We start from the raw sequence: 24,555 nt of genomic DNA on the forward strand, positions 1-24,555 counted from the left end.
CGCCTGGCGAAAAAGAGAAATATAACTACGTGTCGTCTGCATAGTGATGTATATTGCATTTTGTCACGGACAGATAAAAGTCACAAATATTCAAGCTAAAAAGCAAGGACCCAAAGATAGATCCTTGTGGCACTCCCTTTAATACCGGCAGAGCATCTGAAATAACCTCATCCACAACAACTCTTTTAGTACGATTCTTCAGATAGTTTTCTAAGAGAGACGCTGCTTTCCGAGAAAAACCGAAGTAGACAAGTTTGTCACACAAAATCTCATGATCTAGAGTGTCAAATGCCTTTCTGTAATCTAGAAGTATTAAACAGGTCAAATTTTGTTCATCTGCTGCTTGAAAAATATCGTCAGTAATTGACAGAAGAGCCGTGGTGGTACTATGATGAGGTCTGAATCCTGATTAGCCAGAGGGATAACCAATCCATCCTTCCAACATTTTGAAAATTGGAAACTGTTAATGATAAAGTTTATGAGAAAGGTGAAGTGATTTATCAAAAATGAGTCAATGAGATTGCTCTTGATGCGTCTCAGGGAACTTCGCACAATCTCACAGGTGACTGAGGTGAAGTTCTTCCGAATTAACATATCGATCTAATAAGGACAATTGGTGGGCAGATCTGATAGGTTGAGGTATGGAATTGAAGTGCTGGTTAATGAGATTGACGTCTTTTAATTCATCAGGGTTATCTGATTTTTTGTTGTTCCTCAGGATATCAAGGGTTCTTAAGTTGCTTTGGAATTTTTATTTCTTAAAACAAAGTCCAGATATGCTTTTTTTCTCACGTCGTATCGCACTACATGTATAATTTCTGAGGTCCTTATAGCCATTCCAATCGGCGATAGATAAAGATTTCTTGTATTTACTCAGAGCTCGGTTTTTGAGTGCAATCATTATTTTTATATTGTAAGTTAACCATGGTGCTGGGGGTTTAGTTACTCTCTTCGTTCGAGAAGGGGCGTGTTTTTCGAAAAGATTAAGAATGTTGTCGTTCAGGAAGAAGACCATACAATCCACGTTATCCAATTGATAGATGAGATCCCAATTATTATTCAGGACGTCTAAACGGAATAGATCGAAGTCGAAGTTACGATAATTGCGAAAAGAAACCATTTTAACTCGTCTAGAAGAAATAGAAGCATTCATTTTGCTCATCACTGACATATGGTCTGAAATTACCTGAATATCATATACATCCACATCTAATATTCTTTCCTTATCAGAGACTAGGACGATGTCAATAAGGGATTGAGAGTGAGCAGTTATTCGGGTAGGCTTCTCTATAACCTGATAAAGATCGAACGAATTCATAAAATGTGTTAGGAGTTGAGAACGCCGGTCGTGAGTTAACAGGTTGATATTAATATCGCCGGCAGCCAGCAAAAAATCACATGAAGGAAGTAGGTGGCCATGCTGTCTTCGAGTTCGTTTAAACATTGGATCAAATCAGCTGAATGTATGTATGAAATATTTTATGCAAAAATAAATGAATTTTAAAATAAACTTTCACAGAATTGAAATGTGTAAAACTCTCCTGGAAATTTTATGAATGTAATCACCTCAATGATTTTACATTGATTCAGCATTATTACTGATTCATTGAAAATGAATGATTTCAAGAAAAGAACTATACTTGAGGATGGGAAAGTTTTTTTTTTATGTGGATCACAGCTGAAGTTGTTGTTGAAACGTCCTACAAGAACGTGCATAGAATTCTGCATGATGTATAAATATGTATATTTCATGAAAACAGTGATTTTTGATATTTTTACTCACACTATACTTTTGATAGCGACGTCTTCAACTCTAGATGAGTTCAGTTGCAGATTCTTCAGGATCTGAAATGAATAATGGGTGTAAAAATAGAATGATCATAACGATAGAGGCAGACTACAATAATGAAATACAAAAAAACGTTTTGTACAACTAACATTGAAATAGACATTGTCAATGGTTGTCAAGAGTATTAAAAGATGATGTTTACGAAGTAGCGTGTTAAAAATATTTTTAACACTAGCGTTTAAAGTATTGTCAACACGATTTTTTCAAATAGGAATAAATAAATCATAATTATTCATTTCTCAAGAAAGTTTTATTATAAATAATAGATTAAATTCTGTTACAAATGTATTATATACATTAACTACATTATTATTATTTATGAACATTAATATGTAAAGTACAAATAGATAACTGCTGATATTAATACCTTGCGATGTTGAAGAGCCTTGTAATATATTTGAACTAGCTGAGTTGACAATTTCATGGGCAATAACATTCAATTCATGAAGTGAAGAGGACGATGCTGTAACGCTGGAGCTAGCTGTTTGGACTATTCTTTCAGCAATAGCCTTTTTATAAGAAATTGATTGATTGATGTAACCCTCAGCTACTGTTGTAGACTTCTATCATCCGTGCTTCTCAGTATCTGTTATATTTGCTCCTGATTCTGCTCCACAAAGTTGACGAGTTTCATATTTTTGATTTCTCTTCTGAATAGGCTAAGAGGACGGTTTAGCTGAAATTTCCTTCGACCTTACTTTTGAGAGCAATTTAGGGTGTTTTTTCGGTGGTCATTTTTCTCATGATTATTTTAGGAAACATGATCGAAGATGGCTGCGTACAAGATATTGTCATCAAATGAAAAAAAAAACATGAATACTGGGTGAGATGATTCTTGAAGAAAGACGAGAATAGAGTGATCTGCAGTTATTTTCAGTCAGAAAAAAATCATCTGTATCGAGGAAGAATAAGTAACTGTGTAGTTCACGATATTTAAATGAATGAATGCTTTATTTATCATCGAATAATCAGATTACAATGTGATTATTTGAAAATAAAAAGAAAAAATATTATGAAACATGCTAAAATTTTACACAGATCTATATATATATATATATATATATATATATATATATATATATATATATATATATATATATATATATATATATATATATATATATATATATATAAATAAAATAATACCAATAAAATAATAATTGAGAAACCCACACTAGGAACTACGTATTATATATATATATATATATATATATATATATATATATATATATATTTAAATTTTTCACATATTCTTTCAATTATGTTTTGAACAATTTTATGGACGAAGATTCTTTGATTTCACGAGGTTCCTTTTGCTCGATCATGGATATTGTTCACAGGAATCAATTGACACTGTAAATTGATTTGAGACACTTCAGCACCGACTTGGAATGTCTATTGTGTCAAATTACGCAAAGAACTCAGGAAGAAGACAATGGAACGATTGTTCATCACATTGCAAATTATGCCAACATGGAATTATTACTCATGCATATTTAGGTATTAATTCATAAACACTGTTTACTGAATGGCATATTCATAGCGAAGCACGTTTTAAAACACTATTTTTGTTACCACTGTGCAAGGAATAAACAGGAATACGATACTACTGTGAAATTAACCACTCGAAATGAGAACTAGCAGCATATATCAACACCGATCTTTGGTTGCGACATTTTTACTTAACACCGCAGCCTGCACAGCCGTGTTCATACTAACTAAATTCTACATAATTAGTGCTTTATAAAGAGTGTTTCCTAACTACAGTACGATATTTCACTCTTCAATTTGCGAGAAGTGAATGCTAGTAGCAGTTTCGTAGTTGATACACCAACAATCTAATGTAAAGCAAATGGAACTTCAAACGTTCAAGCCAGTCTCTTGAAGTTCCATTTGCTTTACATTTGTTTATTGCCAGTCTTCAAGCATAGCCCATTGACTAATAAGAAAGACAACAATCTAATGTTTTTCAGTATGAAATTCTACTTGAAATTACTCTAGTTATGAATCAAATATGTTCCGGAGGTAACACGGAATTATGTTTCAAGCAAAACACATCGAATTTGCAACCAGTTATAAAATGATAGTTTAAAAAACGCTTTAATAGCAACACAAACTGAAAAATAATTCGAAACTAGTTTAAGATGGTGTTATGGGCTTGATGCAACTAATGACTTTCAATAAGTCTGAAATCAAAATAAATGTATTTACAAAAAAAATTATTTTGTCATGAAAACGCGTGGGATGCTTGAAATTATATTTTTATTATAACTCCCATCTGGCAAACGGCTCCTAACCAAGTATTTATAACAATGGATAGTTAGCGCCACGTTTTTTTTTAACAAAATTGAATTTTTTGTAAATTGATTTATTCTGATTTCAGACTTATTGAAAGTTAGTAGTTGCATCAAGCCGTAGGACTTATTATCGATGTTGTTTTACTATAAAATATATACGCATGCACATACAGTGTGGTTGTCTCACTTGCTCTCACATAAAGACTGTGTGGGTATATTAATTAATCCTGGAGATCCTGATCGGAATAATGAGATAAATATATGAAATGATTGTACTGTCACCGACTCTTGATAAGTGTTCAAAGTTTGAAATACATCTGCCCGTTTAAAATCAGTCAAAATCGAGTCCAAAAGAGTCGGTTACAAACTAACATACAAGTTATGGTGATATAAGGGTGTTGAAAAGAAATTATTTGTTGCTGTCCTTTAATATTCCCTCGCAAAAAAGAAAAACAAGGAAGAGGAGCCTTAATCGAATTACCGACACACTTCCTTGTCAATTCAATGTTCACCGTGGGCCTGTTCAAACTTGGGCCTCATTAAAAGGCGATAGAAACTTTAGGAGATTTTCGAGGAATTTCATGGAAATGATCGAATTGGAGAAAAAACCCATTTCCTTCCGATTTCAACGTATTTCTTGGAAGCATACGAATTGGGTTATAAACGTAATTGAATGTATGGGGATTACGGGAATGGTAAAAGATAGGAGATGCCGTTAAATAGAAAATCGAGCGAAAAAATTTAGGAGAGGTGATTGAGTGGTGATAAGGCAAAAATTATCTGAATCTTGAAATGACTGAAATAAAAAAAGAAATGAGAAAATTGTGAACGATTCTAAATTTTGCGGTTGGAATGTTGTTGGCATCATCATCATCTCTGTCTTTTTTCCGTAAGGTGATTTGTTGGAACATTTATTCAAATTAGGAGATATTGAGATAATGAAAATCAGAATGAGTATCAACTCTCCTCTACAATTTCCAAAACTTAAACGCTTGCATATACAAAGTTTGTTAAAAAATATAAGGTGAATTTTGATTTTTCTCAAAAAGTATTCGTTTATTCATCAATTTCTTATAGCATTTTGTTTTGCCATGCATTATGCCATCCTTATCAAATGCTATTTCTTTCAAGGTGTAGTTTATGTTTCACTTGGTCAACTTGAACCATATTCAACTTACAGTACTTAATCATGAACTAAAGCGAGTTATACTAATATTCTTTTATTCAAAGGATAAATTCACATCATATAGATAACTGGGTGTTCATGTTTTTCATATGTAGACCGTAATAATGCCTCACCGATCTCTGAAAAGGAAAAAAGAATTAGTGGTGTTGTAGAATATTTATTATGTTTCTTACCTATCTTTAAGATGTCATATAATTGTACTCTATCAGGTAGAGCACACAAAACTTTCATAAATGCTGTCTTCTACAGATTACACTACTAGTAGGATTCCTGTAAATCAAAAGAGATAATTTTACGTGAGGTGTATAAGTAATTCTATCATAAAACTGTATTATATATTGTTACATTTACTCACCTGTTACTGAAGAGTATAATCACTTTAGTTATCATGCATTGATATATCTGTATATATTTTCATCGTTATATTTATGTATTTTCTAGCCTTGCATAGTCTATTTGCGCTGGAGGTGAACTTGAAGATTTTCATCTGTCATCAGAAAACAAACAATCGGATGTCGACCTCTAACTCGCAATCAGCTGAAGGATATTTTCTTTCATGTTCCGAGAGCAGATCGGTTATTGTGTTCTGTTCTCATCATCCTTCCATACTCGGTGCGTTCGTTATATATATATATATATATATATATATATATATATATATATATATATATATATATATATATATATATATATATAAATATATATATATATATATATATATATATATATATATATATATATATATATGTGTGTGTATATATAAAATTCATTATTTCCAGTTCAAATCTTAATCTGTCCAAAAAATAATGAAACTCAAGTAACTTTGTCTGACGTCACCGTTTCGACGTGAAAAACAGACTCAGAATGTGTGCCAGTCAGAATGAGTTGTAGATTGATTTTTAAAAAGTTTTTTTTGAAATGAAAAAGAAGGTCCTCTTTTTTGGATGGCCGGCGTGACTTCAGAGTGGCGAGCCATAAGCACTGGTTTCCTTTGTGAAATCTTTCTTTTGCGATGCGGATATGCTCGCACAGATTGTGATTTCGGTGTTTAGTTTGTTTCTGTTGAGAGCAAGTTTATCCTCTGAACCCGATAGGTATGTACTTTCAGTATTTAAATCTTGCAAGCTTCCCTTCGCCATTTTGCCTTTTTTTTGTATCTTGGAATTGATTGTAACTAAGCCTATTTCAAAGGGTTTTTCCGTTGGGGCTTGATGATCTTTACTCACTATAATTGAGAAGAAATAATCCATTCCTGGAGAGTCCTTTTTCGAGTCTGATTTCAAGAAGTCCAGCACGGGTACCACGAGGTCTTGTTCAACAGCTTCCTGTTGTAATTGTACCGTATCAGTACTTTCAACCGTAGCAGTGTCCCAAACTCTGTAGATGTATCCCAGGTCTGATGTATAGTTTTATTGAAGTATTCAGAATGCAGGTTCCATTGCAAGACAGATTTGATTCCACCAATATCAGCTGATGCGTTTGAATCTACTCTTTACTTCAGCTGGAAGTAAATCCACCAGGCACCCTGTTTGGCACATCCACCATACTTCACCATCACCAATATACCGTCTAAGGCAGAGCTGATTCTGAAACTTTTTGAAAGGTATAAAATTCTATTATTTTTATTCATCATCCATGTATTGGACAAAACATATTCGTTCATAATTATCTTGGGCAGTGTCCCAGATTTTGTATATAACTCATTGTATCTTATCATCATTCTACGCCATAAACAAAAATTATTGTAATAAATTATTGTTGTCGATTTTGACTTTTATTTCATAAGGCTCTGTCATTTTCAATATTTTGTTTTCTGGGTATCATAAAATCAAATTCAAGTGGCGCCTAACATTTTTTTGTGCTATCAAACGATACTTAGTTTAGACTTGAACCCATGCCTAATGCCGCCAGACGAAGAGCTGCCGTTCGCTGTGTGTATATATAAGTAAAATTTATGCCACATTATATTTTGCTCCCTCCTCAGATATAATATAGTTGTGCTAGGGTTGTTTCAAATCCTCGAAGCAAATCTGGTATGCACTTTTCGGTATGTCCTTGAGCTCTCTCAGCGATTTAGTTTTATATCTCCTCAATCGTCGTAAAATGCCGTTCTGTCGTGGATCTCTTCAATCTTGGGAACAGAAAGAAGTTGCAATGGGGTAAAAATCTGGTGAATACTGAAGCCTTCCCTGACCCATACGCCAGCCGATTCATCGAATAAATACATGACCCACCGCGAAAGAATGCAGTCTGAAACCGCCGGGAAGATTCTAGGCGAGTACCGAACAGACTACAGAATTCTACCATGGATCTCTACCGATATTTAAGGCCGGTTCTCGTCCAAAGAGGGCAGTTGAATTCAGAAAAGAATCGAGCGGTCAAACGAGAAATTCAAATAGTGTAAATAAATTAAGCGTTAGTTGCTAAGTGTTGAAAATAAATTATTATTATTATTACATATAAATAAAGGCTGAGGACAAAGTCCTGTGTAAGCCTAAAAACGAAGGATATCAACAAGTTAATACAATGCACGCAAAAAGAAAATAAAAATTATTAATATATGCATAGAGCCGATTAAGCAAATGAGCAAATGTCTATTATGTTTTTGAAACTGTTCACTGAGCCGGAATTCATAACATCGTTGGGTAAGTTATTCCATGTTTCGAAAATACGATTCACCAAAAAATATTGTCTCTGCCTCGTTGCGAATTTTTCCTTTTTTAATTTGAGTGTGTGACCACGTAACCGCGAATCATTGTTGAAAACAAAAAGTTCTTTCTGATTAGCATAGTTATACTTAGCTATACGGAAAGATGTGATGAGGTCCCCACGGAGTCGACGTTGGTCGAAAGCTAGCAGTTGTGCCATCCTCAGTCTTTTGGGATAGGTTGGACTTTCTTCACCAAAAGTCATACGTGTGGCTCGACGCTGTACATTTTCCAATAAGTCCCTATCGCGCACCAGAACAGGACAACACACTGGACCTGCATACTCCATGATTGGACAAACGTAGGTTTTGTAGAGTTTTATGGAGCTTGAATATGATAGATGGAGGAACGTTTTGCAGATGAGGTAAATCAGTGTGTTTGCGCGTTTGCATGTGGATATTATATGTTCGGACCAAGTTAAGTCGGTCTTAATAGTCACTCCCAAGTCTACATGTGAGGACACTGTACGTAACGATTGGCCGCTTATTGTGTACGTATGGAGTGGATTGTTCTTTCCTTGATGAAATACGACGCATTTGTCGACGTTAAGAGGTAGAAGCCAATCCTCGCACCACTGACTAATCGAGTTGAGGTCTTCTTGCAGGGAAGTGAAGGGAATACAGTTTAGTATCATCGGCATAAAACGACTTGCTGGACTTTATATGAAGACCAATATCACTTGCATAAACAACGAAGAGGAGCGGGCTAAGAACAGATCCCTGGGGAACTCCACTAGTGACTTGTCTGTGCGAAGAAAAAGAGTGACCCACTCTGACCGGTAAAGTTCTATCTGTCATGTAATTTTCAATTCATAGGTTTAGTTGGCCTCGAATACCATGTATGTCAAGTTTGTGCTTTAGCCTCCTCACTGGGACCCTGTCGAAAGCCTTGGCAAAGTCAAGATAAACGATATCTGTCGGTATTTTCCTATCGTAAGCTGTCGTCCAATCGTTCATGCATTGTAGTAGATTGCTGGTGGTTGATCTATTTTTGACGAAACCATGTTGTTCTGGTGGTATGATTGCGTTTTTTGTTAAAAATTCTGACATATCTTCTACGATGATGGATTCCATTACTTTGGAAGGGACAGATAAAAGACTAATAGGCCTGTAGTCAATTGGATTGAGTTTATCGCCTTTTTTGAAAATAGCGGTGACAGATGCCTTCTTCCAAGCCCGTGGGATGCGAGGTTTTGCGAAAGAGACTGACATAATTGTTGACAACGGAGGGCAGTTGTGATATAGAGATAGTTTGTGATAGTGAAATATTGTTGTGATATAGTTTGTGATAGTGAAATATTGTTAGAAATAAATTTGATTAGGACAGTTAATTCTCCATTTTGTTACAATACGGTGGCTGAGACATGGTCATGGTGTTGTTTTTGGCCAAAAAATTACTAACCAGACGTTTTCTACGTATTGCTTCTTGCAAGTGGCGTATTATTTGAAGCAAATTCTTCGATAGATTTTTTTCCATAGCAGAAAATTGTCAAACACGCAGAACACTTCTAATTTTTATCTCTCACCAACAAATTAAACATGCTAATCTGCTGAAACTACGAGACGAGTGTACCAATATTAAAAAAATTAAAGAATCCTTATCGAATATACGTAGCCCGCGAAATTTGAATAGTCACCATATTTTTCAAGACCTCGTACCTACGAACCGTGAAATAGTTTTGTCTACGTTGAAAACGTCATAATTTATTATAATTTTGTCAATGATCAGAAAAATTTCTATGTTAGATAAAAAGCTTTCATCTGGGGATTCTTATGGAAACATTCATCAAATACAGCAAACTACTCCGAATGATTATCAATCGGACAAATACTGAATATTAAAATAAACAATTGAAGTTTTTCGAAAACATCATAGAAATCATCAGGGATTAATCCAGATCGGATTCACTTTCAACGTCACGATTGCTTCATTACACTAGGATTATTCCTACTATGGGAATTGTGATCGTCCCTTAGTGATAGTAATCCATCGCAATTCTATTATGCAGAATAATGGAATTGATGGTATAACTCTCAATCGACTGAAATATGAATTTCACTAGTTCGGACTTCCATTGTCTACTATATAAAATGATTTGAAATCCCTGAAACAACTAAAAAAGAAGAATTAAAAATGAGATAGCTGAAAATAATAATTATATTAACCAAAATAAACCTGAAATGAAATAATAGTGAAATAAAATACAAGTAAAAATTGAACAATTGAATAAATAAAAATAAAGAAATGAAAAAAGAAAGAAAATAAAAATAAAAAGTGAAGAGATTCCAAGTCACGTTAGCTCACGACGTTTCGATTGTTAGTATCTACAATCGTCTTCGGGTGATGACTGGACTGATTCCTCCGAGAGATGACTATTTATAGGTCGTTCGAGTACTTTCACTTGTCCCCGCTTTCCATTTTCCGCTTCACTGGTTCCGTGGGAGATGACCGTTTTGGCGGGAGTTGGCCATTTTTCGCTTGATATTGGGTTTCCATATGTTGCGTATTTCTACGCTGGCTTGGCTGAATACGTTGTTGGACAACAACTTCCTTCAATTTTCTCCTAAACCAATGTTCCTCTCTGTGCAAGATCTCAGCTTGGGACCACTCAATGTTGTGTTGATGGGTCCAAACATGGTCTACTATTTCTGATTTGCTGGTTCCCCTCGCTGTGTGTGTTTCTTGTGCTCGGCAATGCAAACATTCAATGGCCTCTTAGTTTCACCAATATAGGATTTTCCGCACTCACAGGGTATCCGGTAAATGCAATTCTTGGAATCGCAGTCCGTGTTTGGGGGCCTGGTTTTCGTGAGGCTGCTACGGATAGTGTTACCGGATCTGAAGCAGGTTCTGATGTTATACTTAGAACCAATTCTTCTTATCCTCTCCGATAATCCTCTGATGCTAATATATATACATATAGGTGAAGCTAATATAAAGCGGGTAATAATAAAAATGGAGAAAAAAAATGGTCAAAATAATATCTCTCAAAACTATTATCTTTGATACATTCTTTTTCATAAACCATATGGAGGCATATTTTCAAATACGCTCACGAAAGTAGTTGCCAAATATGATAAATGTATGTCGTTAATTTTGAAATGATCTCCAAAGTATGCACTGTAATGAATACACACACGAAAAACTTTTATTTTATAAAAAAAAATCAATATACCACAAATTCAACAGGGAATTCATAGCTAGAGGGAGGTGTACAATGCGATTGTTTCCAAACCAAATTTCCGGACCCTGGCCGATCTAGTAAAATGCTGTCAGAAATAACCTTCTGATTTACGATCCTTAGAACTTTACCCAAATGAAGCGATGTGAAATGGAAACGACCTTCACTGTTTGCTGTAGGATTTTGGGCGATAAATACTAACGAACTGAACCCGGAGCCGGAAAGGAAAAATATTGTATTGGTTCTTTAAAATCCGCAAACAGATCTGTTTGCTCAAATTGAAATGGGTAAATTTTCAGAAGTGAATAATTTCTAGATTAGAAAAGTTTTGGCTCTTTACTTTTCCAACTTCATACAAAAAATGTGGGAAAAAAAGCAGCTTTCAGACACGAACTGAAAAAAAAATTTTCTCGAAACAACTACTTTCATATAAATAAAAAAAAAACTCTCTAAAATCTGTTAATCAGCTCTCGCCCCCATACGAACGACAACTCTCAGAAATTGAGAAACTTGTGCGAACTAAGGAATAACGAGGTCTTACCTTTCAAAGTGTGATTCCTAACACGGTTGCAAAATCATCCCAGCTTCAAACAAATGAATTATCTCGAGAAAAATATCTGATCAAGGCGGGAATCGAAACCACGGCCTTCCAATCGTGAGTCAGGCGCACTACCACCACGTCCAATTTCACAACCAATTCAAAACGGAAGAAAAAGTACTTTCGAAGCGACTTCATTTATATGTACATTGAGTCATTAAAAAAACACGTTTGTGTTCTAAACATTCTTTATGGATATCACTGACAGGACTGCTACACAATATGTATATTATCAGGAATGGCACGGCTAAAACCAACCTGGTTATAACCGGTTAAAACCACAATGATAAACTCGCCGGTTATAACCTATTGATATTTTCCAAATTGTTGAGAAAATTAAAACAAGTCATCAAATATAAAACATTCATTCAAACAAACATAGAAGCATAGAGGTTTGCAATAAACAAACAAAACTTCAATTAAGAATCTGACGATTCAGAGTTCTTACTTAATTTATTTATACCAATCTGTTACCAATTGTAAGTAGAAATACTGTTCATCATGTCATTCTTGAACATTATAGATATGTGGTATTATCTTATCTTTTACTTTAAAAGATAAAACATGTTCTAAATAATCAGGATACGTGTTTCAATCACCAAGTGATCATCTTCAAGATACAGTATTGTTCTTATTTATACCCTAGATACATCTGCTAGGTACCTGCGTCTTAATTGTCTTAAATTAATTTTACATGTTGCCTTATCTACTAGTATTGACATTATTTCACAATATTGCCTTATCTAACACTCAGGTAAATCTCATAATAAAATAGTATTGCAACAAGCTATATAGTATGCTACTAAGTGTTGGTCCATTATTCCAAGTTCTGCTCCATAAATGTGTTGTTTATGCCGATGACACATCTATTTTGTATGGTCAGACAAAATTTGCAAAAATTTATTGAAAATCTCACAACTTGCTGGAAGCCAAGCTGAAAAATAGTTCAATGCGAATCTTCTCAAACGTAATACGGGCAAAACCCAGAGACTGGTATTTTCTTCCAATAACTTTTGGAAGGTAAAACAGCCCAATTATTTGGAATAACTTTGGATGACTCCCTAAATTGGACATGTCATATTGATTATTCAAATACGAAATTATCCAAATATCTGTTTTTGTTGAGGCAATTGAGACAATTTGGTTCTGTTGACACTCTTCTTGCTGTCTACTATGCCTTTTTCCATTCGCTTATTAGCTACGGGACACTTCTTTGGGGTAATTCTACTTCTGCTGGAAAGATATTTGTAACACAATAAAAAGCAATAAGGATAATTTCTAATACGGAATATCGGGACACATGTATCCATTGTTCAAAAAATTGGGACTCATGACTCTTCCATCAATTTTCATTTTTCAGTCACTGCTGGAGGTACATAAAATTAAGAGCACTCTTTCAACTAACTCCCACTTTCATAACTAAGAAACACGTGGTGCTAATCTTATACGACCTGCTAAATTCAATCAACAGAAATCTTCCAAGAATTCCTTAGATGTTATTCTATACAATAACTTGCCAACTACAGTCAAGAACTTATCACAGACACGTTTTAAAAAGGGTATAAAAAAATTTCTCATTGATGAAGGTATTTATAGTATAGATGGATATATGGCTGCTTCCATGGTAATGCCCGGATTTATGTTTTAAGCGAAAGTGCGTCTATTAATATCTTTAAAAATTTATTGTATTTTGTTATACAGTGCTGCTTGTAATAATGTATTAAAAAAATATGGTACCCCTTTTGAGTGCCTTGTGTTTTCGTTGTACTGTAGTGTCAATGTTTTTTGTTTTCTTTAGGTGTTATTCAATTTTAAATGTTTGACTTATTACCTGACTTGCTAAAAATGTTTATTACATAGACGTAGTCAAATAAACTATCTATCGTTATTCATAGTATTATTATGTTTACTTATTTCTACACTCACATAGGCATCTAGATGCCTGTTGCCTTGTCTTGTCTAACTAATCTCAATGAACTGAAGTCTATGGGCTGGTTTTGTTGCAAAATATGATGGTCGACTGCTGATTTTTCTGATCTTCCATATTTTAGGTGTGCTAAATTTTCCAGTCTGTTCATAATATTTTGCATTGCAGTCCTTACATTTAATTTCGTAAATTCCCGACTTCTCCGAATTGTCGACGTTGTCCTAAGGATATTCTAGAAGGCTCTGTAATATATGATTTGTTTTGAATACCACCTTCATACCCAGTTCCTTGGAAATCTTCACAAAGTTCTTCGTATATTGGTGGTATGGAACTGAGATATCTTTGTCTTGGTTTTCGTCATTTTCAAAACTCGATATTTCGTTTATTTTCAACCCGAATTTTTTCTTCCCTATAATATCATCTGCGATACCCCTCGAGAAACCGTTACTGACTGCAATTTCCTGAAATGTTTGTTTTTCTTTCGTGAACCTCTCATGTTTGGGAAGAAATGTCAGAAGACGATGTTCTAAAACATTCAGCCTAGCACGTCTGTGAACGTGATGTGAACTGTCAGAAATATACCTGTAAGTGCTCGCTTCCTTCCTGAATACATCGTATTCTAGCTTTCCCCACTGGCTCTTCATCACCACAACGTCAAGAAATGGAAGTTGTCCATTATTTTCTAACTCATGCGTAAATTTCATTGATGGAAATATGTTATTTAAAAAGGAAACAAAGTCCTTAATATTCGATTTTTTGTTCTCGAATATCGCAAAAACTTCATCCACATGCCTCACCCATATTCTAGGGAAATACTCGGATTTTTCTTTGGTTTCCATGTCTAATTTGATCATGAACAGGTTTGCCATGTAAGGGGACAAAGGTTTACCCACAGCCGTTGACTCCTGTTGTAAAAAAAAACAACTTTCTACCTGGAAACGGTTATGTTTAATACACATATACATGTTATTTAAAACAAGTCACACACTACAGAGCCTTACAGGAAAAAGTCGAGAATTCGGAAAAATCTGGAGTTTATAAAATTAATTGTAAGGACTGCGATGCAAAATATTACGGACAGACTGAAAGATCTATTGAAATGAGATATAAGGAACACTTAGCTCACCTAAAATATGAAAGATCAAAAAAATCAGCAGTCGCCCACCATATTTTGCAACAAAACCATTCCATAAACTTTAAGTTCATTATGATTAGTTAGCCACCTGGCATCTAGATGCCTATGATAGTGTAGAAATATGTGAACACAATAATATTATGAATAACGATAGTGGATCAATAACTAATAGCATACTATATAGTTTATTGAAATGATATTTCAATATCAGATTCACCTGACTGTTACATAAAATCAATTTGAGACTAGTAGCTGAGGCAACATGTGAAATCAATTTGAGGATATAAATAAGGGCAATATCATTTCTCCAGATTTCTTCAGAACATTCCATCATATATCAGAAAATTTTGGAATGCTCTCAAATAATCTGACATATTGTGGAACGTTTAAAAAACTAACACTATATAACGTCCATAATATTTGCACATTGAATATGAGATGTTTTGGAGTTTTCTAGAACTATTCCGGATTATTCCCGAACATTCCACAACATTCCACAATATTCCAGAATGTTCCGAATTGTTCAAGAACTTCCTGGAAGATCAAATTCTCAGCTTCAAATCTTCAAAAGCAGGCCCTTTAGTTGGAAACAAAAACCTCCAACAAATTTGTTTCCATAAATTGAATGGTTCAATTAGTTTTCTCTCAAAAAAATTATTTCAATAGTGATTCAAGTATAGTTTAACTTATGTAATTAGTTTCAAATAAAACGATTTTGAGACAACAAAGACCACTGGAAAATCACTAACGCAGATATCTGAAAATGCCGCCAGTTTCATTTAGAATCTGCAACCCTAATATCTTCACAAATTATCCAGAAATGTCTACAGGAAAATCACTGAATTCAGTTTTAATCGCATCAGAATCTTTTCTAAACTTCCATTTCAACCGAGAACGCTTTTTTCTTTCTATTTGTTCATTTCCAAGTTCATCAAAGCGCGGATGAACGATATTAACCCTTTTCATGTTCGGAGTTTACTCTTTGAAAGTATATAATTGAGTGAATTAGTTGACCAACTTAATACCTTATCACACGATATGAACTTTCCAATTGAATTCCGAAGCCAGACATCATTAGCTATGATTAATCATCTGTTAATGTTTGATTGTGACTGATAAACCGAAACATCCGTTATTTAGAGAGGGTAATCATATTAATGAATTATAGATTTTTTGCTGCAGAATATTAGTTGCATTGAAGTCTTGTATTATTAATTTTGGTTTCTTAAATAAAAATAATTATTCAATCACAAGCCAGTAAAGGTTGAATTCAATGTGGGAAAAACTGTGAATTGTCTTATATCCAGCGTGTGCCACATTGAGTCTGAGATTAGGGAGTGAAATTATAAAAAATGGGGAATGTTACTCCTGACGAAAATCAAGTAGTTTTCATAAAAAAACTACGCATTTTAAACTTATCATTTTATCCTTCTTCTTTAAAAAATTATTTAAATACTTAAAAAGAGGAATGAAATAATGCATTCAACATTTAAAGGGATTCGTTAATATTTCACCATTTGGCAACATCGGTTATAACTAATAAAGGACAATGAATCTGTTACCTGTATGAGACAAACAAAGATAACATATTTCAGAGGCGTGCTGTTCTGTTTACTTATGTTCCGAGTTCCGAAACATTCTGTGACATATGGACATTTTGTGCACATAACCTATCTTCCTCTATATAAATAAATAACAAAACAACTGTTGTTTATGTGGCTTGTGGAGGTGGTATTGAACTATAATTTATATTTTGTCTCAACTGTTGATTTATAAAGATAATTTTCCTTTTATAAAGAAGAATATCTAGGTATGCATAAATGATTTCAACTTGATATAGGCGCTGTTGCCAATGTGTGAATTAGAAACAAATCCCTTTAAAAATCAAAACCCAACATTTGAAACATCAATTTGAATACTTTTTGAAGTGAATGTGAAAAACGCATTAAAAATTATAAAAAAAAAATATAAAAGTTCTAGATGAAAATGCATTAGTATTTAATTTATTGTACAGTATATCCTGCTTGTTGTAACCACTGGAAGCGTAATGAATAAGGGTAAGTTTTTTTGGGATGAAGCGATATATTAAATTGCTCTCCATATTTGCATTCCGTATTTGTATCGGTATATAATGAGCGATTTGGGAGTTATTTCAGATATAACATCGAAAAAAAGATCTAGTCAGCCGTCCGTATTTTCAGTGAAAACACATCAAAATAATATGTTTGATCATGATGTATGTAGTTTTCTATTATCAATTAGTAATTTGATCAAACTTTTTTTCAATACTGGATAAATCAATTCGAATGAACATCCTATATTTTATTTTGCTGAAAAACTCTTTCTTCTATGTTATACTTCAATCTATGTTATACGAATAACTTCCGAACAATTTGAAAGTATTTTCTCTTTTTCCATATTGACTCAACCTTGACAATAATATATCATTATCTATAAACTTTATCGAAAGCTTTTTGGAAGTCTGTATAGATGGTATCGAGACTTATAGGCTTAGTATACTTTTCGAAGAACTGTTGTATACAATATATTGAAATAACTTATCTGCGGTACACATAATGAATATTAGCCTATATTCTTCAATACACGCTATTTCAGCCTGATCTGAAAATTGGAAATACTATCGATATTTTTATTCCAAACGGAAATAGATTACTTAGTGGATGAAATAGAATTGAAAATATGCATCGATGTTTATTTTAACCAGTCACTAGAAGCTTTGATAACATATTGTAGTGTCCACTCCCACTGATTTCTTGGGTTTGAGTTTTTTTACTACGTAATAAAAACGTGATACAGATACAATCAGTCAATCAAATGATCAATCAATTAATTTATTCAATTTAGATACATATTCTTGTCTATGATAGATGTAAGCATATCTTTAATAATAATTACAGTCAATCAAAATAAATAAATAAGACATATTTGTTTCTGAGTCGATCACCATCCACCATTTTTTGAAGAAAAAATTACTTGAGATACCTACTTGAATAGAACTGAAAAGTTAACGGTAGTAAAAATAATTATCAATTCTCCAAGTTGTTTTGATGATGTCACTGTTCAGTTTATTAGAGTTTATAATATAGACTCTATACAGTGTGGTCCACTAAGTCTGCAACAAATGGGAAACTTTTTTATTATCGATTTTTCAGAAAATTTTATTCCTGACAAAAGTTGGTGCATGTTCCAAAACTATACCATGTGTACCTGAAATGGCTTTATGACAAACAACATACAGGATAGGCCAAAAAATATAAAGTTCTTTCAAGAGTAAAGTACCCTTATTTCAAAAAATATAGAAATATGTTGAAAAGAAAAGTTGCTCAGAATTAAAAGTTTTGTTCAGATACGAAGTCATCGCCTGCTATTAGATTTTTTTTTTCTTTTGGAAAATTTTGAATTACCCCCGTATGATACATATTTTCACTATTTTGATTTGATATGTATCTGATATTTATCAAATTAAAATGTATTTGTAATATTTACTTGGATTTGTATTTTTTTAGGTGACCGTCAACTTCATGTTTGTTGCAACGATATTTAACAGAACTCTAGGATAATACAAATACTCGAGGCAAATAATTTACTAACTAAATGTTTATATGAATAAACTGTCAATGAAAGTATAAAATTTCTTTTATTCCGACAACAATGCCTCAACTAGAACAGATATTAAAATAAAATCCAAAATCTATCGCGGATAGCCATGAACAAAAAACACCTACGTCCAAATAGTGTGGCTTCTTGAAACTTTCCTGTAAATCGTTTTCATATTTCTCCTTAATTAAAAATGATGATACTGGGCGAGGATCATTAACGTTAACTGAAAACGTAGAATTAGTTTTAATCTGTGATGATGGTTATAAAACAATGCGCGAAGCTGCAAATATTTTCAACGAGCGGCATCCAGACAAACACATTTGCTATTCAAGTGTAAGTAGAATTTTAAAGAATTTCAAACAGACCGGCTCACTAGAATATAAACATAATACGGAGCGTACGAAACCTGTATGCACAGAAGAAAACCAGCTTGACGTACTTCAAGCAGTAGTAGAAAATCCTAGAAGATCCACCCAAGAAATAAGTGATTATACCGGCATAAAAAAACCTCTGTGAAGCGTATTCTCGAAAAACATAAGTACCATGCTTACAAACCTACATTCATTTGTACAATAGAACATTTGTACAATAGAAGAAGAACGAGATTTTCGTCGATGTATTCTGTTTGGAGATGAATCTACTTTTACAACAAATGGGGTTCTATCATCACAAAATTGCAGATGGTGGTCAGATGTCAACCCAAATTTTATTATTGACAACAAAAATCAATACTATCAGAAAACAAACGTTTGGTGTGGTATATCAAATGATAAATTACTAGGTCCGTTTTTTTTCGCGGGAATTTGAATGGTGACTGGTACTTGAACTTTTTGGAAACTGAAATAAGAGAGTTTTTGGATGATATGGTATTAGAAGAACGGCAAAAGTTATGGTTCCAACATGACGGATGTCCTGCCCATTCTACTAGAAATGTTTCTCAGTTGCTGAATAGGACATTTCGTAATAAATGGTTAGGACGAAATACCGATCCTCGATGGCCTCCTTGTTCTCCAGTCCTTACACCTCTAGATTATTTCTTATGGGGATATTTGAAACAAAAATTCTACATAGATCGCTCTTTTAACATTGTTGATGAGCTTGAAACTTCAATACGAGTTCATTGCAGAAATATTCCCGCTAATGAGTGGCGATCTACATCTACATTTTTTGTTCATGGCTATCCGCGCTAGATTTTGACAGTGTATTCATATGAACATTACACTCAGTAAAGTATTTGCCTCGTTAAAAAGAGTATTTGTTTTATTCTAGAGTTCTGTTAAATATCGTTGCAACAAACATGAAGTTGACGGTCACCTAAAAAAATACAAATCCAAGTAAATTTTACAAATACATTTTAATTTGATAGAGAATACTTCAAACTGATTTGATTGTGGCTACTTCAAATACATATTGAATTAAAATAGTAAAAGTATGTATCAAAATTTTCCAAAAGAAAAAAAAATTCGAATAGCAGGCCATGACTTCGTATCTGAAATTTTAATTCTAAGCAAGTTTTATTTTCAAAATATTTCTATATTTTTTGAAATAAGGGTACTCTACTCTCGAACGAACTTTACATTTTTTGGCCTATTCTGTATGGTGTTTGTCACAAAGCCATTTCAGGTACACTTGGTATAGTTTTGGAACATGCACCAACTTTTGTCAGAATTGAAATTTTCTGAGAAATCGATAATAAAAAAGTTTCCCATTTGTTGCACACTTAGTGGACCACAGTGTATATTATAATTATATTTTTTTGGAGATTTAACCAAAAATTTTATTTCTGTACTCTCAGTTGAATCAGAATGATTTATAGTCAGATTCCCTATTTTTGAAGGTTCATTCTGAATGAATTACATGATCCGGGTACAAAAGAGAAATGTCAATTGTGTTTTCATGACAATTTCAATAGGAAGACAATGAAGTGATGGTTACATGATAAGACAATGCACAAACCTGTTTTTCTATATATTGTTTCAGATCTTCATCATCCAATTTGGGAAGATTTGAGAGATGCATACTTGTAGTGAAGCCCATACGCCCTAAAAAACAAAATAAAAACAGTTCATTAATGATAATAATAATATACTTTATTGTCATTGAGAATAAATCTTGTGGACAAACAAAGCTTGTGAGAAATGAATACATATGTAAGTATAGAAATATGAAATGTGAATATGAAAAAACACCTACAAAAAAAGAAAGTTAAAACATACACTACAATTCAACGTCGAAATTTTGTATTAACATGGTTGTCTGCAGATTTGTTTAAAAATATTATCAAAATTTTGAAGGTAGTTGACATTGTTTGGTGGTGCATTTCATTATTCCGGAATTCCGTTGTCTAATATGATATAAATTGATTTGAAATTTGTAAAAAATTAAAAAGATTAGATTAGAATAGCTGAAAAATAACACTTATATTCAGCAAAGAAAACTGAAATTACAATGAAATAAAATACAAGCAACAACCAAAAAATAAAAAAAATTAACTATTAACACGAGATAAAAATTAAAAAAACTACAGATTCTTTCAGGGATTTCAAATCAATTATTAACACTTGTATATATATATATATATATATATATATATATATATATATATATATATATATATATATATACTTATATGTATATTAATATAAACATTTATACTTAAATATAATATTACATAAATAAATACACCCATTATACCAGACAACCAAACATTTATATACAAACACGAATATAAACAAAACACTTTAAATTCAAATATGCACATTTTGTCATGTAAATTCATCATTATAAAACTCTGGCAAATTATAATAGGGTCTATCATCAAATATTTGGGAACTGTATCTTCATATTGGAAACAAGATGGAAAGAATTATTGATTTATTGGTTCACTGCAAGATCAATATCCTTCTTTATTTTCGAAGGAATAATCGAACACAATTGATGTTTTCGAATAGGGAAAGGAAGTTTAATTCAAAACAGTTTTTCCATAAACTGTTTCACATGAGGGGGATAAACTGACATGTCAGCAATGTAAGTACTTGAAATGTCAAAAATGTATAAAAACGTAGTTCATACTAGAATATATCAAAATAATATTCATTACCTCACGCATGATAATGAATTTGTAACCATACCCCTGTACCCTGCACTCTATTACTATAACCTTCGCCAGAATCCTAAATATATCACCGAGATTAATCAATACTGAAAGTGACAATCGTTCATTATCTAAGAATGTTACGTGAAAATAATTCAACTTTTTAGAGGTATGCACCATTGTAAGGTATACATTTCGAAACACGATTCAAAAATTACAAATATGAGTGTAAAACCATTCTGAAATGTACCCTAAACCTTCGCCAAAATTCAATATAATTTGATTTCCCCAATTTTCAATGCTACCAACTTATTGAACTACAACCGATGAAATCTGTTTTACATGATTCTGATCTTTTTGAGCTCCATAATGCCTTTAACAGAATTGATCAGTTTCGACGAAGTCTTTCGTAGAAAAAAATATAACTCAATTTTTTTAGAAACCCACACAAAATTGTAACGTGGCTCGCCATTATAGAATGAGGATTCTTAAAGAAAATACTGTAACGTGCCTTTTTAGTTACGGGTTTATGCAGTCACGATTTTTATGACAAGCATCTATCGGTTCACCACAGTGGAGACGGGGTGGGTTCAAAGTATGTTGATAGCAATATTTGGGCGCCAGGTAAATTTAATTGCCGATATAGAATGCCTGAGTATTAAACTATTCCCCCAATTTACCAAGTGGAATAAAAAAACAAATGACAACGTACCAGTACCAAACTTGTATTACAAGATCTCTTATTATGGCTTTGTACAACGGTGTGACCGATTGATAACATTTGGAAACAAAACAAATAAATTCACCGGAATATAATTTCTATAAAAAAAAAAATAACAAATGAGCAAAAAAAAAATTTACGATTTCTGCACATCAACTCTCGAAAGAGTTCTCTCAAAATAAATAAAATCTCGTTGACAAAAGAACTAACTCAATATATATACACAAGGACATGAAAATATAGGATTCAATACCGTACAACCTATATAGGTTTACAAGATAATATTGTGCATTAATACGTCAGAAGCTTTGGGCCCAGAGCGCAGACGCCGCAAAAATGTTTAGACACACATGTATAAATACAACTATTAATATAGGTTGAACGCAAAAGGTTAAATTCGATATTTCTCTTAAAATGAATAAGTAACAATAATCTATAGGTGTCTAGCTTTTCCCACTTCTTGCGTGTCTTGATGCCTCTCTGGTCGTTGAATGAACTGTCGTGAAGGCTGGTAAGTTCTCAGATTCCCTTTCTGTCTTCCAAGAATCAGTATCATCCAAAATCTAGCCGTACCAAACAACCCTTATGAAGAACCAAAAACAATGTATCAGATAAGTATCGAACGTTTGCAAAACAAACAAAAAAAAACTACTGGAGGTCAAATCTCCAGAATTATTGATTACCAATTTTGAACCATTAAGATTTATTGAGATGGTCTGGTCTTCATAAATTTATTAAATTTTAACGTTAACGGAATATAATAAGAAAAGCCGAAAGTGATTGATTGTTTATACTGCCCCCCGTATATAATAACGAGACATTATGATCTATATATCGGTTACAAGTAAATTAAGAAGCTAATAATGATAGTAGCAGATCGGTCTAGATCGGAGTCCAATCATAACACTCCTGAGGTCCATCCGGTATATTAATGCATTGGAAATAATAATAAATGGGAATGACTATAGAGGCCATTGAAATGAATTAGGTAAAGTAACTTTCTCAATCAATTCCTTAATTTTTTTTTTCATGGCAAAACAGGTAGTCCTCTTATTTTCAATATATTTTATGATAAGAACACATCGGATATCCAACTATACAATAAAGTACCACCGTTTTACAAAAGCCTGATTTTGGAAATATTACTTGAAAAGAAACACAATCATGAAATTCATGTGTACAAGCAACCATCTGTCTACCAGAAAGAAGATGTTGCTTTACACTTGGAAATTCTTTGACGAGTTTATAAATTCCCTCTTTAAAGTGATTACAATAACTATGTCTAGGCAAACCGAGAGTAATTCATCATATACGTGACCTACCTTCTTTTCAGAAGAGTTGTTTTTTTTCCTCCTTTCTGTTTCTGATCGTATACGTAACTTTGTAAATGTCAAGAGGCAGAACCTTGCGCCTTTGTTTTGCTGATCTTCTTATGATTTTATGTAAACGTTAGAATTTCGATAGCCACTAAAATTTAATGAGAAAATTAGTTCGAAGCATTTTTTTTTTCATTCGAGAGGTAAAATGGCGTGACTGACTTACGTATAGTTAGCTTTATTAATCCTCCTAAGAGTGCGGAAATATGGGTCATCCCTTCCAAATTCGCAACGATATATTTGGAACAATACCCAATACACACTTTCCACTTATTATTTATCCAAATGAACCTACTCCCGTCAGGATGTTTGAGAAAACATTTATGTCTATTTGGAAAATGCTAACTATCACGTACAGAATAGGGCACCGATCTCCAAAAAAGTGGGAGGGCCTCGGTTTTCTTCCTTCCTCTCGATTTATCAATCTCATTAAGAAAAAAGAACAATCGACTACGTTAACAACTTGCTGTCACTATTTTGGACCAATAGGGTAGCAAGATAGAAAATAAGTATTTTTGATCGTAGGAAAATCTAGTAGAATAGTTGGATATCTGTATAATACACGAGATACAATAGAAATGGCGGCGAAAACACCGTTGTTTTTAGAGAAAAATCACGGAAACTCTTTGAAAATGTAGGTTGGGCACACTGGCAAACCAGATGTGTCCCTAGCTGTAACGAAAAGTTCGTCATCAATAAATGACAATTCTGTCGATTCCATAATGAATAAACGAACAATATCTACAATATTTACAAGTAAATTTAGACCGTTACAATACTATTGGTTTGCAACAGCTTATTGGTTTGTAAATGTTCTGAGGCGCAACTGAATGTTGAAAAACCAATTTGCAGAATTATGAAT

At 33.1% G+C, this 24,555-nt stretch overlaps 1 protein-coding gene and 2 long non-coding RNA genes across 3 annotated transcripts in view; all 3 read right to left on the reverse strand.

The window, feature by feature from the left end:
* Positions 1 to 24,555, reverse strand: part of LOC111512485 (uncharacterized) — a 149,746-nt gene that overhangs the window by 92,534 nt on the left and 32,657 nt on the right. The window contains exons 4-5 of the mRNA XM_074170868.1: positions 20,459 to 20,544; positions 1,784 to 1,845 (exon numbers count right to left, since the gene is read on the reverse strand). Of these exons, the coding sequence (XP_074026969.1) occupies positions 1,784 to 1,845; positions 20,459 to 20,544 (148 nt within the window). The remainder of the gene's footprint in view (positions 1 to 1,783; positions 1,846 to 20,458; positions 20,545 to 24,555) is intronic.
* On the reverse strand, positions 5,224 to 5,902 carry LOC141480660 (uncharacterized). The gene is made up of 3 exons (XR_012464475.1): positions 5,688 to 5,902; positions 5,506 to 5,602; positions 5,224 to 5,451 (listed from the first exon to the last, which is right to left on the reverse strand). It is a non-coding gene; the product is annotated as an uncharacterized lncRNA (long non-coding RNA).
* LOC141480659 (uncharacterized) lies at positions 22,428 to 24,379 on the reverse strand. The gene is made up of 3 exons (XR_012464474.1): positions 23,860 to 24,379; positions 23,640 to 23,784; positions 22,428 to 22,899 (listed from the first exon to the last, which is right to left on the reverse strand). It is a non-coding gene; the product is annotated as an uncharacterized lncRNA (long non-coding RNA).

The sequence above is a fragment of the Leptinotarsa decemlineata genome, unplaced genomic scaffold (assembly GCF_025532065.1).
Source record: "Leptinotarsa decemlineata unplaced genomic scaffold, Ldec_3_MD MMD2_tig00000008_RagTag_RagTag, whole genome shotgun sequence".
NCBI classification, from domain to species: domain Eukaryota; kingdom Metazoa; phylum Arthropoda; class Insecta; order Coleoptera; family Chrysomelidae; genus Leptinotarsa; species Leptinotarsa decemlineata.